Here is a 14,415-nt window from a genome sequence, read left to right on the forward strand (position 1 = left end):
TGGGACCGTCTATGAAACACTTTGGAGTTGAAGCTACAGAGTGTTTTACGATCGGTGACAAATAAGTGATGCTTGGGTTATTTGACTCCTGCATTGAAACTGCAGAAAGCGAAGATTCCAATGCAGGCAGGTGAGGGGCGGGCCTTCCATCAGCGCCTGCTATTCAGTCATCGTGGCGGTGCGGCAGCAGTGTCACAAAGGCTAGAACAGTGGAACGCGCCCCAGCGGGTATATAAAGGGCCCTGCCGGCGAGCCAGCAGCCCAGAGCAGAGCGGGTAGCAGCGGAGCAGGAGCTGAAGTGAGAAGGGATCGGGGAGGGAAGGGGTTGGGGCTGCTAGGAGACAGGACAGGCAGGAGCTAGGACTGATCTTTGAAGGGACGGGGGGGCGGGCTCTTGCATCCCAGTCACGCACCTGTGTCCAGAGACACCAAGTGTGAGCAATCTTTGGGCACAGGTGGTGGTGGAGAGCTGTTTTGTCTTGTAGGCCAGGACGGGGACACGGCCGGAGCGCCGCAACTGCTGGTGTCAGCCTGCAGCCCTCCATCGGTGAGAAGAGCTCCGCACCGCCGGCCCTCGCTGTTCCTGTGGGACAGCCTCCAAGTTCCGTCTGCCAATAAAGCTTGAATTCATCAATCCCTCGGTTGGTTCCTCTCCTTTGTGCCGTCGCTCTTTCCTAGGGTACGTGTCGATCAAACCAATAAATATGTATTGAACACCCTTCCTGTGTACCCAGGGATCTGATCGCTCTGAGGTCACACAGCCCCATGAAGGTGCGTGACCAACCGCCACGTGCTCAGGGCAGCGCCACGAGCCGGGAGGCCGGGAGGCCAGGAGGCCGGGGCAGCCCGTGCCGCTTCGTGCAGGGCGCAGATTGGGCTCAGCTGTTGCCAGGAGCGCAGCGGCACGGTTTCCGTGCGAGGCCGTGGAGGGGGGTAAAGCGCGTCAGCGCCTTAGCTGCCTTCTCGGAGAAAACAGCGCTTATCCTGAGGGGTTGATGCGCACCGACTCCAGCGCGCCTCACAATAAAGCTGTGTTTCACGAGCCCGTCGCCCGGCTCTGCGGTTCGCGCGCTGCTCGTTTCCTTCCGAGCTCGGGGCCGGGCTCTCTCCCCGCCGGAGCGCTCGCCTCCTCCGTGAACGCCCGCGATCCTCCTGGCACGCGAGGCCAGGGGAGATGCGGCGAGGCGCGGGGCGCGTTTCCAGCTGCTCCTCCGCCGGGAGACAGCCAGCGGCACGCGCCCCTCGCCTTCCTCGAGCGGCCCGCGCGGCGCCATGCAGAGAGGCCGGGTGAGGAGGGGCGGCGGGCGGGGGCCGCGCGGCCGGGAGCGGGTCGGGCGCGGGGGGCGGGGGGAGCGGACGGCGGGCGGCGGGCGGCGGGCGGCGGCCCCGCTGACGGCTGCCCGTTGCAGGTGCTGACGGCGCTGCTGTGCGCGGCGCTGCTCCCGCTCGGCTCGGACGCCGCCAAAGCGCCCAAACGCCCGGCCCGGCCCCGGAGCTGCGGCGAGCGGCCCGAGGAGCTGCTGGAGCAGCTGTACGGGCGGCTGGCGGCCGGCATGCTCGGCGCCTTCCACCACACCCTGCAGCCCGAGCCGCCCGAGCCGCCCGGCCGCCAGCGCAACGCCAGCTGCCCCGCGGGGGCCCGGCCGGGCGGCGACAAGAGGTTCCGGCTGCCCGTCAACCTGCGCAGCGCCTCGCCCTGGGCTTACAGGTGACCGACGGGCGGCGGGGGAGCGCCGGGTGGGGCCGGGAGGCGGCGGGCCCGAGGCTGCGCCGCAGGATGTGGCGCCGAGGGGGGTCCGACGGGCGGGTGCCGGGCGATGGCGGCGGGGAGGCCCTCCGAGGAGAGCCGGTGGGAGCCCGAGGCGTGAGGTGCGGCTGTACGTCCGGCAGCCTTCGGCACGGCTCCTCGGAGCGATCGCCCTGCCCGTGTGCTGTGTGCCCGCTTCTCCTCGGAGAGGTAATCCCGCCGAGAGGAACACGGCCGATGTGCCCCGTCAGGCTTTCCGAAACGAAGTGCTGTTGGAAATAGTACGACAAAGAAAGCGGACGGAGAGCTTTGGAAGCCAAGCGTGCGTAACGCCCGGTGTGATGAACTCCCGCCTGCAAAACTCAGGTATTGGTGCGTCGCTTTTGTCAAATAGCACTGCCTGCAGAACGTGGCTCACTGTGGAAAGCGGGGGGTTCCATTCTCGGCCTCTCTGGGCAGGTGTTTCCTTTCAGTTGGAGCTCTCGTGCTTCACAGAGGACGCTGCCCAGTCACAGATCCTGTTTCTCCTTCATCGTTGGTGCTGTGAGACACTGCAAGATGCATTTGGAAAGCGCGCAGGACAGAATTGCCCTTTATGAAGAGCGATGAGCTTTGATGATGACAACCTGCTGTTTCACAGGCTGTGCAGGCAGAGCCAAGGAGCGCCCGCAGAACCAGCTGTGCTGCATCGTGTTCAGAGGACGGCTGTTCAGTCCCTCAGCAGTCTCCCAGATGCCTTTAGAGCTGTTGTGTATCTCCAAAAAGGACACGCGGCCCTCGTAAAGCGCTCTGTGACGCAGTGCACCTTGTCAGTGGACAGGCAGTTCCTCTGACATGATCTTGGCCATGTCTTCTCCATGGCAAGGGTATCGTGAAGATCTGCGTACCGCTCTTTCCTGTGTGAGAGAACTTTACCAGCCTCCCTACGTTTAATTCTTTCAGTCTTTCCCCACAAATTGCTGCCCTTTGCTCATCTTGCAGGAGTCCCAGGTGTTTCCTGCTGCTGTTCCTTGGGACTGCCAGGGTTGTTTGGTGGATGGCCAGAAGTGCTGTCAGCCAGCGTTGTGTGAGAAGAGCAAATGGTCCTCTCCATGTAGATGTTGTACTGAGGGATGTGATTTAGTGGGGAAATAGGGGTGACAGGTGAGCAGTTGGCCTGGGTGATCTCGGAGGTCTTTACAACCTTGGTGTTTCTGTGTTCGTCTGCACCACAATGGCACACGCCTCAAACGTGAATTTCACTCCTTCAGACTTGCATGAGGATTCCTGCACAGCTCCCGCATCTCCTGATGTCCTCCAGCTTTTTTTCTGCCAGTGAAGATATACCGTACTGTTGATTTCTGCTCCATGCAGAAATCTTTTTTTATTTTTGGCCTACATTTTAATGTCCGAGATGTACTATGCTATTATTCTGTCTTCACTGGTGTTGCAGCAGTTCCTGTTGTGACCATCTGCAGATCTCATTAACATGCTGCTTACACTCCCTATTCCAGATCATTAATAATGAGGATATCAAGCCTGGCTGCACTTACCTTCCCTACACGTCTCCCCAGACACCTGCTCCCAGCTGTTGAATGCTGCTTCTTGTCATTCTTCTGCTCACATGTCAGTTCAGCTCATGTCAGCTGGATTTTTTTTCATATCAGCATTTGTGATAAAGAATCAAATACGTTACTTAGAGATCAGTGTTCCCTGTAGAGAACTTGTTCCCTGTATAAATCCGAGTTTGTCATTCTGTTCAGTGTGAAAGATTTAGCTTTGACTGGGTGAAAGTACTGATCTTTGTGTGGATTCTTTCTTTGTCTTTGTTCTGTGCTTGCAGCTTGCTTTCTATTACTCGATCCTTAATTTGGTTACACAACTAACAAGACTTTAGTCATATTTGGCATGCTACAACCCGGGCATACAGGAGATGCATGTGGACTGCACCATGAACTGTCTGGTCCAAACTCTTGCTGCTGGCAGCAGCTGTCCATTGGTATTTCAGCAGAAGTTGGAGTAAAATGCAAGTTTGTCTGCCTGATACTGAAATTCCATCCCAATGGCCACAGGAGTTTGGTGTATAGCTGTGAGCATGAAGCTCAGAATCAGAGAATTGCATGTGTTGGAAGGGACCTCAAGAGATCATTGAGTCTAACCCCCCTGCTAAAGCAGCTGTCCTATGGTACATTGCACAGATAGGCGTCCAGAGAGGTCTTGAATAGCTCCACAGAAGGAGACTGCACAACCTTTTTTGCTCCATTACCCTTAGCATTAAGAAGTTCTTCTGCATGTTAGTACGGAACTTCCTATGTACAAGTTTGAGGCTATGCAACCTTGTCCTATTGCTGCACATCACCTGGCCTCACTCATTTGCCTCCCATCTTCCTTTAAATATTTATAACCATTGCTAAGATCTCCTCTCAGTCTTCTTTTCTCCAGGTTTAACAGAACCAGGTTACTCAGCTGTTCCTCACACAGGAATTGCTCCAGGCCCTTTACCATCTTTGTGGCGCTCCTTTGGACTCTTTCTTGGAGATCCCTGTTGTTTTTTACCTGAGGAGCCCAGAACTGGACACAGTAGTCTGAATATGACCTCACCAGGGCAGAGAAATCAGGGAGGATCACCTCCCTTGACCTGCTGGCCACACTCTTTTCAATGCACCCCAGGATCTCATTGGTCTTCTTGGCCACAAGAGCACACTGCTGGCTCATAGCCAAGCTGTTATCTACCAGGACATCCAGGTCCTTCCCTGCTGCTCCTCTCCAGCAGGTCATCCCCCAACCTGTACTGATGCATACAGTTATTCCTCGCCAAGTTCAAGACTCTACACTTGCAGTTGTTAAACCTCATCTGGTTCCTCCCTGCCCAATTCTCCAGTCTAGCCAGGTCCTGTTGAATGGGAGCCACAGGCTTCTGGTGTGTCAGCCACCCCTCCCAGCTTTGTATCATCAGCAAACTTGCTGGGGGGGGGGCTCTGTCCCTTCATCCATGTCACTGATAAAGATGCTGATCAAGATGGGACCCAGCACCGACCCCTGGAACACCGCTGTTTACAGGCCTCCAACCAGATTCTGTGCCACTGACGACAGCCCTCTGAGCTCTGCCAGTCAGCCAGTTCTCACTCCTTCTCACTGTGCACTCATCTGTCCCACACTGAGGTTCATAACAAAGATGTGGGAGACAGCGTTGAGCTCAGATTCCATTTGCTGCCTAGCACAAGTGCTGTTCCATTAATCAGCTGTTTTCATCGACCATATTGCCTGCTATTTGAGGGCTATAATAGCGTTCAAGCCTAGGACTGAAAGGCAGAGTTACAAAAGCTCTGTAGTCAAGAAATCATGCCTATTTCTGAATTTCCAAGTCTTACGGCTTCTGTGTCTCTCTTGGAGCCTCCCCGTTTTTTACTAAAGGGTCACTTCATGAATTGAGAGACAGGATTAGAGCTTCAGATTCTCCAGAGTGTAGTCCTCCTCTGTTTATTTTGCATGCAGCACTTTGTGACTGCCAGCAAAATAATAAAGAACTTCTGCATAGAGGTAACGATTTCCATGGGAGGTTGTTTACTGAAACACAGTAGGATGAAATAACTAGCAGAATTTCTCACCATTTTTTTAGGATTCCATCTTACACTTCTTTTCTGTAGTGAGTTCCTTGAGATTTGGTTCCTATTGCCTATGTTCATCTGATGGTGAAGTCCAGTGCAATCTGGTCCCTTTCTCAAACATTGCCTTGCTTGCTTTTTCTGCTTTTCAAGAAAGTTTCCATTTAAAACTTGAACATAAGAAGTCCCATACTAACATGCAGGAGAACTTCTTTACTTTAAGGGTAACAGAGCACTGGAACAGGCTGCCCGGAGAGGTTGTGGAGTCTCCTTCTATGGAGGTATTTACAGACTCCTAGAATCAATCCTTAGAGTTGGAAGGGACCTCTAAAGGCCATCTAATACAACTCCCCTGCAATGAACAGGGACATGCGCAGCTCAGTCTGGTTGCCCAGGGTCTGATCCAGCCTGCCTTGAAAGTGTCCAGGGATGGGGCATCCACCACATCTCTGGGCAACCTGTTCCAGTGCCTCCCACCCTCACTGCTCTTCTTCTTTATATCCAGCCTAAATCTCTCCTCTTTAAACTTGAAGCCATTTTCCCTTGTTCTTTCACCACGGACCCTGTTGAAAGAATCTGTCCTCCTTTCCCGTAGCTCCTCTTTAGATACTGAAAGGCTGCTCCCAGGTCACCTTGCAGCCTTCTCTTCTCCAGGCTGAACAGCCCCAGCTCTCTCAGCCTGTCTTTGGAGAGGTGTTCCATCCCTTGGGTCATTTTTGTGGCCCTCCTCTGGTCGCACTCTAACAGGTCCATGTCTCTCCTATACTGAGGACTCCGTGCTTGGACACAGTACTGCAGGTGAGGCCTCACCAGTGCAGAACAGAAGGGCAGGATTCAAGACGCATCTGGACACCTACCTGTTACAGGATAGCTGCTTTTGCAGGGAGGCTGGACTCGATGGTATCTCAAGGTCCCATCCAACCCCTGTGATTCTGTGTTTCTGTGATCCTTAGTTTAGTGCTCACTTTTACATAAAATGTTAATAAAAGTAATGCAGGCTGGCCTGTCTTCATGGCCAAACCTGACTACAGCGCTTTCGGAAATGAAGTCATACACATTTTTCCTTTAGATAAAAATCCAGTGATTTGCAAGAACCCTATCCAAGACTTTTTCCGGGATTTAGCCTTTGTGTGTGGCACAGTGTGCATGGCCCAAAGGTGCAGCTGAGGCTGAAAACAGTGGGGGACACAGAACTGCTGTCTTTTCTGAGTACCCGTTCATACAGCAGCTGGATGGTACCGGAGGTGTGACATTCAGATCATTGTCCTGTTGTACTCTTGAAAGATTAGGAGCTAACAACTGTTTTTTTACCCTTGGCAGAACATGTAAATCTCTGTAGCAGGTGTTCATTTGCTTTGTTCTCATTGTGCTCAGTGTGTTCTATATGCAGGTAGTAAGCGTGGTGCGTGTGGAACTGAATTGCCCAACGCCAGCTGTGGGTTTCTGAAGTTAGCCGTGCCTGCCTAATCCAGCACAGCATCTGACTGCTGGATTTGGAAGCTTGAAGACTATGAAGTGCTAATATTATTAAAAAATACTCCATCTGAAGTAGCAATACAGGGCAAGAGAGACAAAGGCTTTGCAAGAGTTTTGCTTCTGACAGCAGGGTCTCTCTTGAGTTTCCAGGCTTAGTGCATAAATGGCAGGAAGTTTGTTTTTCACTGGGAGCTCTCAAGACGCTCATAGGGCTGTAAGTAAAAGCAGCCTAGAACTAGTCACACTTCATTAGCAGTTCCAGTTCAGCACAAACCCGCTGCTTGTTCCAGCAGATGGAAATGTAGCAGCCCCATACAGCTCCCTGCTTGGTCATTTGCAGATGAGGACCACTGGCTAGGGAGAGATAGCTTGGCATACAACAACTCGAGCTCAGTGCCAAGGGCAGCCTGCATCTATGTGCTTGGTCTGTGTAGTTTGCAATTGTGGTACAGCACCTGGCACAAGGATACAGGGGACACTGCTGTGGGAAGTTGCAGATCTCAGGTCATCCTTCACCTTCACCTGATCCACAGAATCATAGAATGCCTTGGGTTGGAAGGGATCTCAAAGATCATCCAATTCCAACCCCCCTGCCACAGGCAGGGTTGCCAGTCTCTAATTCAGCCATTACATCATATTGCCAGCGTTCCATCCAACCTGGTCTTGAACACTTTCTAGGGATGGGGTATCCACAGCTTCTCTGGGCAAATTCTATTCTGTCCACCCATTTGGTGCAAATTCTACCACACGTAGGAAGGAGTCAGTGGGAACTTGGAGCACACTTTTTGTCCATTTGTTGAACACTGTCAAACATGCTTGCCCTGTTCCAAAAGACTTAAAAAATGAACTTGTAGTGGTTGGAATAATGAAGATACATCAACCTGCAGCAGCTGAGGCTGTGGTCACTGAATGCACAAACTGATGATCTGTGCATAAAGACAAGAGAAGGACACAAAATACACTTGCATGATTAGGTTGTCTTTGTCGGGAAATTTGAGCTGAAGATGCAGAACCTTTCAGTTTAGCTTTTAATTTCATTACTTAGAGCATTCAGCCCTCCAGTTCTGCTCTGGATGCAAAACTGTATTTACATTTTGGATTCATTTTCACATTTGTGACTGATTCCTTTCAGTCCTCATCTCATGGACCAGTGGTACTTACTCCACACTTAGGAATATAAGAGATTTTACTACAGGCAGTAGAAAACCACACCACACCATCTTTCCAGAAAACCTAATTTGTGCCTGACTTTTTCCATGTGAGAATTCAGAAGGGGGAAGCTTGTTGCAGTCCATGATTCCACTGACACTGTTCTCTTGTTATTAGTGAAAATTGCAGTGTTTGCATCAAGAAGCATTTTTGTGCTTTCCAGTAATCATAAACCAGGTGCTAGAGATAATATAGCATAGGAAATACCACTGGCTTGAAATATCGTGTTTTTAACATTCTGCCACTGAAATTATTCACATTTGAGTTTGAAATAGGAATGTATCACAGGAGAACCAACCATATTTCACCGTCTTTCTTTTTGCTGGCTAGCAGACATTTCATTGCACATTGGTGTGAGATCCTATAACTTAAAGGTATTTCCTGGGGAAAGTAAGCAAGTGTAAATGGGACAGAGCAGCTTTGCAAAACCTATCAGCAGCATCACAGATGTCTGGCTATACAAGAACTGGCCACATTTCTCTGCAAGGAAATCAAGTTTCTTAAAAAGATAAAGAATCCAGAATATATGGCCACTGCAAAAATAGAAGTGAAAAAGTCTTGTTTTTGTAATGATCCTAGAATCATAGAACCATTTGAGTTGGAAGGGACCCTTTAAAGTCAACTGGTCCAACCTCCCCCCTGCAATGAACAGGGCCACCTACAGCTCCATCAAGTGCGCAGAGCCCCGACCAGCCTACTCTTGACTGTCTCAGGATGGAGCATTCTGAGCCAGCATCTCACCATCCTCATTGTAAAAAACCTTCTTCCAATCCAAGTTATGGCCCTTCCCAGCAATTCCAGTATAAGCAGGAAGAGGGAGTGGAGAACTGAGGAACAAGTGCATCGTCACCACAATATGCACTGTGGCTGCACACTTCATTTTAGTGCCTCATACTCTTTTTTTAATTTCAAAAAACAAGCTGACTGTGCCAGCTATTGCTGTCTGCTAAAAACGTGAGCGATAAGGCCATCAGGGTCAGTATAAACCTGAAACCACACAGTATAAACCTGAAACCACACTATCGCACCTTTTCTTGTTGGAGGAGGCTCAGGGGAGACCTTATCACTCTCTACAACTCCCTGCAGGGAGGTTGTGGTGAGCTAGGGGTTGGCCTCTTCTCCCACATAACTAGTAATAGAGGGAATGGCCTCACATAGTGCCAGAGGAGATTCAGGTTGGACATTAGGAAATACTTCTCCAAGAGAGTGGTCGTGCACTGACACAGGCTGCCCAGGGAGGTGGTGGAATCACTGTCCCTGAAGGTGTTCAAGAAATGTTTAGATGTTGTACTGAGGCATGTGGTTTAGTGGGAAATTTGGTGATATGTGCATGGTTGAACTGGATGATCTTAGATGTCTTTTCAACCTTGGTGATTCTATGATTCTATGTGGTTAGAGGAAGAGGCAGAAACTACAGAGGTGAATAAGGCAAAGAAATGCTCAGTTCTACTTTTAAGAGGAAGGAACATTTACAACCCTGAATACCTTAGGCGTACTAGGGAGCAAAAACTGTTGCAGAAAGAACTGTACAAAGTAATTCCATTTAAATTATATAATTCTAAATAATCATGTCAACAGTAAGAATGTTAACAGTATCTGTAGTGCATTTTTGAGAACTCAAGGCAGATAATAAGTTTGGAAGTGTCCAAGCCTTCTCTAATACTCTAGTTTCTCACTCAGTCCAAAGTGCAAGACTGACTCTGTTGAAACCCCTGAATTGCATTTTGGGAAGGCAGTCACTTCGTACGTCAGCAGGCTCTGGAGGACTCGATCAGTTCAATGAGTCGTTTGTGCTCTTTCTTTCAGTTTTTCAACGAAGAAGCCAGACAGCAACAACTACTGCTGTTTATCCTGGCAGCAAATCCCCCAAAACATTATATGAATGTTTACGGTCAAATAACTTTATAATAATGTTTTCCAGATGAATATGCAGAGAGACGCTAATGAATCTTTATTATCTGCTTCCCTGTAGAATTTCATATGACCCCACAAGATACCCTAAATACATTCCCGAAGCATACTGTCTGTGCAAGGGCTGCCTGATGGGGATCTTTGGCGAGGAGAATTTTCACTTCCGCAGCACCCCCGTCTACATGCCCACCGTCATCCTCCGCCGCACCTCCTCCTGCGCTGGGGGCCGCTATGTGTACACGGAAGACTACGTCACCATCCCAGTGGGCTGCACGTGTGTGCCTGAGCAAGAAAAGGAGGCCGAAAGCGTAAATTCCAGCATAGACAAGCAAGAAATGAAGTTGCTGGTAAACCAGAACAAGCCGTCGTCGGAATGAAGAATATAGGAGTCGTCTGTGCGTTATTGGCTTCACGTCACTATTTCACCACCTCAGCAAACTGCGCGCAGCAGAGAAACGCATCAGATTATGCTGCTTCTCTGCTTACAGTTATTTCAGTTATAGGATGGAAAATTCTGTTCAGTTGCTCAGATCGTTAGCGATGACAATTCATATTAAGAACTTCTGTAGCTCAAGTGAGTATTTCTCGCAAATTCCAGTATAGCTTTTTTCCTTTCCTTAGCATGGAACATTTTATCCGTACTTATTCACAGTAAATTTTAGGAGATGATGCAATAGTCAGAAATGCTAGCTATTGCTATAGCAGACTGCTGGTTGTAGATATTATTCAGGAATCACTTATACTCTACTTTTAAATACTTTTATATAAAGATCACATAGCTTTTGTCCGGATGCCAAAACATCAGTTAAAAATACAATTTCTCAGGGTGGGAGAGCCTTCCCTTATGTCAAGTCAACCCAAAGCAGCATTTTTTGCTGTTATGTCTTTGTCTGTTTATACAGCACAGCATGGGGACCTTCACTGGGCTGGAGTCATTCATGAAACAACTTTCTGTGAGTTAGCTATTTTTAAACTCACCAAATTGCTAAGGGTTCAAAAGGGTTAGAAAAAAAAACAACATGCTAGAACGTGATGAAGGTGCAGTGGACTTCCCCATTGTGGACTACAGCTAATTGAATGGAAAATATCCATTAGAATAAATAGAGTTTGGATCCCAAGAATTCTGTGTTGGATTTCATTCACTGTTAACTTCTTAACAGTTTCTTGAGGTAAAACTGTTCAGTGAAGTTGAAAGGCCAAAATGTTTTTCTTGTCATTGAGATGAATCACAGCCAAGCCAAACTGGTTAAATACAACTAATTTACACAATTAGTTCTGCTCAGTTTTCCCATGTTACAAGCAGCAGACAATCGCCTGTGAAAACACTGCCATGCAGAAAAGCATTCAGGCTTTCATCTTGCAGCTTACAGGAACCTGGGGGCAAGACCCAGCTACAGACTATCAATAAGCAAAAACTTGCAGTTCCACAATGAGGGACCAAAGATTGACTTAGTCTAGAGAATGACGGTAAGGACTAACTGGGTAGCTTGCATGACCACAACCTGTAGAAAGGTCACAGTCACCAAAGTGTGAGATAAATCTCAAGATGAACAGCAGAGAGTATCTTTTACAGTTGAATGACTGTGGCTACAATATTGTTGTAAAATAGAATAAATACAGTATGTGTCGAGGCATTTGCTACATCAAGAATCTTAAAATTGGGCTTGGGTCATGGAGGACAAAGTCTCAATCCTTCACAAAAACATGCCTTTGGAGTGTCATTGGATGCAGAATGGAAAGTCTGTGAGCTAAACAGAATGAACAAGTTAAACAGAGATTGAAAATCAGCTAACTCCTTGTCTTGATGCATAATCATTGATCGTGCTCTTTATGGCTCAGTATGGCATAATGGCATTTTTGTAGTGCAGTCTGTCTAAGAAGCCTAAAAGAACTTCAAGAATTCTGGGAACCAATAAAAGAAAGATTCCCATCACAATGTCAGATTGAAGTATGTAACTGTTTCTTAAAGATGTGTTTTTTATTACTATACCTTAGCTTCATGTCTCCTCAGAGCGGATACTTGTATCACAAGGAGATTCTCAAAGGAAGGTTCAAAAGAGGCCACAAAGTGTTCATTGGACTCAGAGAACAGCTAATTGCCTCGCTGTCGCCAGCAATTAAAAGGTGCTCACCTGTTCTCCAGAGAATATAAATACTTGAAGCTGATAGAGCCATTTTTCTTTCCTCCTAATGTGGAAGAACTTCTCATCCCCAGAGAAAAGGGAAGTGCTAATCAAAGACAGAGGGTTTCAAAAGGAAGCAGACTTGCAGAGATCAATACGCATTAGATGATACTTCAGCAGTTCCTTAAAGGTTTCACTGTTTAACACAGTATTTTTTCTCCACACACATATTTCAGGAAGGATGAAATTGGAGCTTCAGACTCCATAACATACTGAACAAATTGTTCATTGCAAAAGACAATAGAAGTAGCCCACAACAACAGCAAAATAAACAAAGCTCCTTCTAAAAACTGTCCTCCAGAAAATCAGTGTGACTGACCACATCCTTCTGATACACAGATCCATGTTTCAACAAATGTGTTAACTAGCATCTTTGGATTTATTTGTGTGACACAGAGAGAAAAAAAGCTCCCATTTTGTTGTAACTGTCCTGCAGCCATCATTTCATGGCATCAGTTCGAGTTTCTTCAAGTAACTGGAAAATATTCTGGGAGTTTGTGGGAATCACGGGCTAACACCAGGTGAATGGAACTCCAGTGGTTTTGTCAGTACAGAAGAACAGATGCTTACATAAAGCTTCAGGAATTGGATGGCTGAAAGGAAAGTATTAGAGAACTGCAAAACCTCAGTGGATCAATGGATTATGCATATTGGTGACCTTCTGTTCATACTGCAACAAGTGCAGAAAGCTTCCTATGGTCACAGGCAACCTCATGCTATTTTCCTTTCCTTTTTTTTAATCTTCTTTCTCTTCTATGACAAGCTTTCTAGCTGAGCCAGTTTGCTTTCTGATCCAGCTTTCCAGTTAGGTGTCTCTTGAAAGTGGTGTTTATGTTTCAGTGTGAGCAACTGGTAATAATTTGTGATTGAACAACTGTTTCCTAATACTTAACATCAAGAACTATTAGCTGTGCAAACATTTATTAACCTTCATCATACCCTTCCATATATAAACTCTCTCCACATTACTCGTGGAAAAGTTTGAGTATTAAGTGTAATTTGCATTTGTTTGGATTTTTTTTCATTTTCTTTAAGACTTCATCACATTGTGGATTTATATCAGTTGGACTTCAGCTGTGGTGTGATATTTTCCAGCTTTTAGCCCTCTGGTTACAGCTGCTGTAGCCTTGCCTTTAATTTGCACGGGGGGAGGGAAGTCCATTGGAGTTGCTTCGAGGTTTACAAACTATTGACAGAAGGCAGACATGAAATGCCTCATTGGACCAACTCCAGGCCCAATAAATGCAAACAATTCAAAGCTGAAACTATCTGGCAGCTGTGGCTGATTTGAGAAAATTTTTGTTGTGCCAGGAAAATCTTCTCCTGCAAGGAGGTTGTCCCTGGAATTCATTAGGAGCCACAAAACAATATACTTGGTAAAGGAATTATTTTCTTCTCTGTAGTATCACTTAAGATACATTGGAAAATTTGTATCATGCAGGAAGGCTGAGAAAATCCTGAGATGCTTGCTTTGGTTTACTGGCCCATCATTCCAAGAAGGTGTTTGCATAACCAGGCAGTGGCCTGCAGCTGCAAATAAGCACAAGATTGCCAGCAGTAAGGGGAAGAGGGAAGAAGGCGATTACATGCTCTCAGAACGTATAACTGCCTGTTAATTTCTCTGGGATTAGGGAGCAGCTGTAACTATAGGAGGGAGATCAGCACGTATTGCTGCGGGGTGGTGTGAGCTACTACTTGTTTCTGCAGCACTTCCTTCCAAGGAAGCTGCAGAATATGAGGAGAAATGGAGCAGCAGCATCAGCGGGTGCTTCCCACTTGGACTGAGGGGCGAAGGCACGAAGCCTGGCTGGCTGTGTGACTCTGAGATGAGCACAACACTTTAATGCCAATTAGAGTTTAATGAAGGCTTCAGCTGTCATGTGTTACAATGCAGGTAGCCATGGCACCTGCCCCTTCATGTGCACAGTGCTAGGTTTCCTCTGCCAGGTGTCACACGGTGTACTGGCACATGGCTGCGTGGCACTGAGAGGTCCTGCTGCTTGGCAGCATTGGAAGAATGGTTTCATGTTGAAAGCTTCACAGAGAGAGAGGTAATCCATGAGAGGTAATCCATGCAATAAAGCTAGCCAAGAGCTACATGACACTGATAATCCTGTTCCAGAAAAGAGATGTTTGCTGTTACATAACTTACTGCATTGGCACAAAGTACAAATTCACTACAGACTTTTGTGGCTTCAGAAACACAGCAACTTCCCCATAAACAAATACAGGAAAAATAGTTCCCACCTATCACTGATAAACACTGTGAATGCCACCAGTCAAGCTCTGCTTGGGCAGCTGCCCA

The 14,415-nt window shown here is 47.7% G+C and overlaps 1 protein-coding gene across 1 annotated transcript; it reads left to right on the top strand.

The window, feature by feature from the left end:
* The first annotated feature begins 5 nt into the window (after positions 1–5).
* IL17D (interleukin 17D) lies at positions 6–10,746 on the top strand. The gene is made up of 4 exons (XM_052671167.1): positions 6–130; positions 486–1,287; positions 1,410–1,708; positions 9,989–10,746. Exons 2-4 carry the CDS (start codon positions 1,273–1,275, stop codon positions 10,302–10,304), a joined length of 630 nt encoding a protein of 209 aa, XP_052527127.1. The 5' UTR covers positions 6–130; positions 486–1,272; the 3' UTR covers positions 10,305–10,746.
* The last annotated feature ends 3,669 nt before the right edge of the window (positions 10,747–14,415 follow it).

The sequence above is a fragment of the Tympanuchus pallidicinctus genome, unplaced genomic scaffold, assembly GCF_026119805.1.
Source record: "Tympanuchus pallidicinctus isolate F22 unplaced genomic scaffold, pur_lepc_1.0 scaffold11, whole genome shotgun sequence".
NCBI lineage: Eukaryota > Metazoa > Chordata > Aves > Galliformes > Phasianidae > Tympanuchus > Tympanuchus pallidicinctus.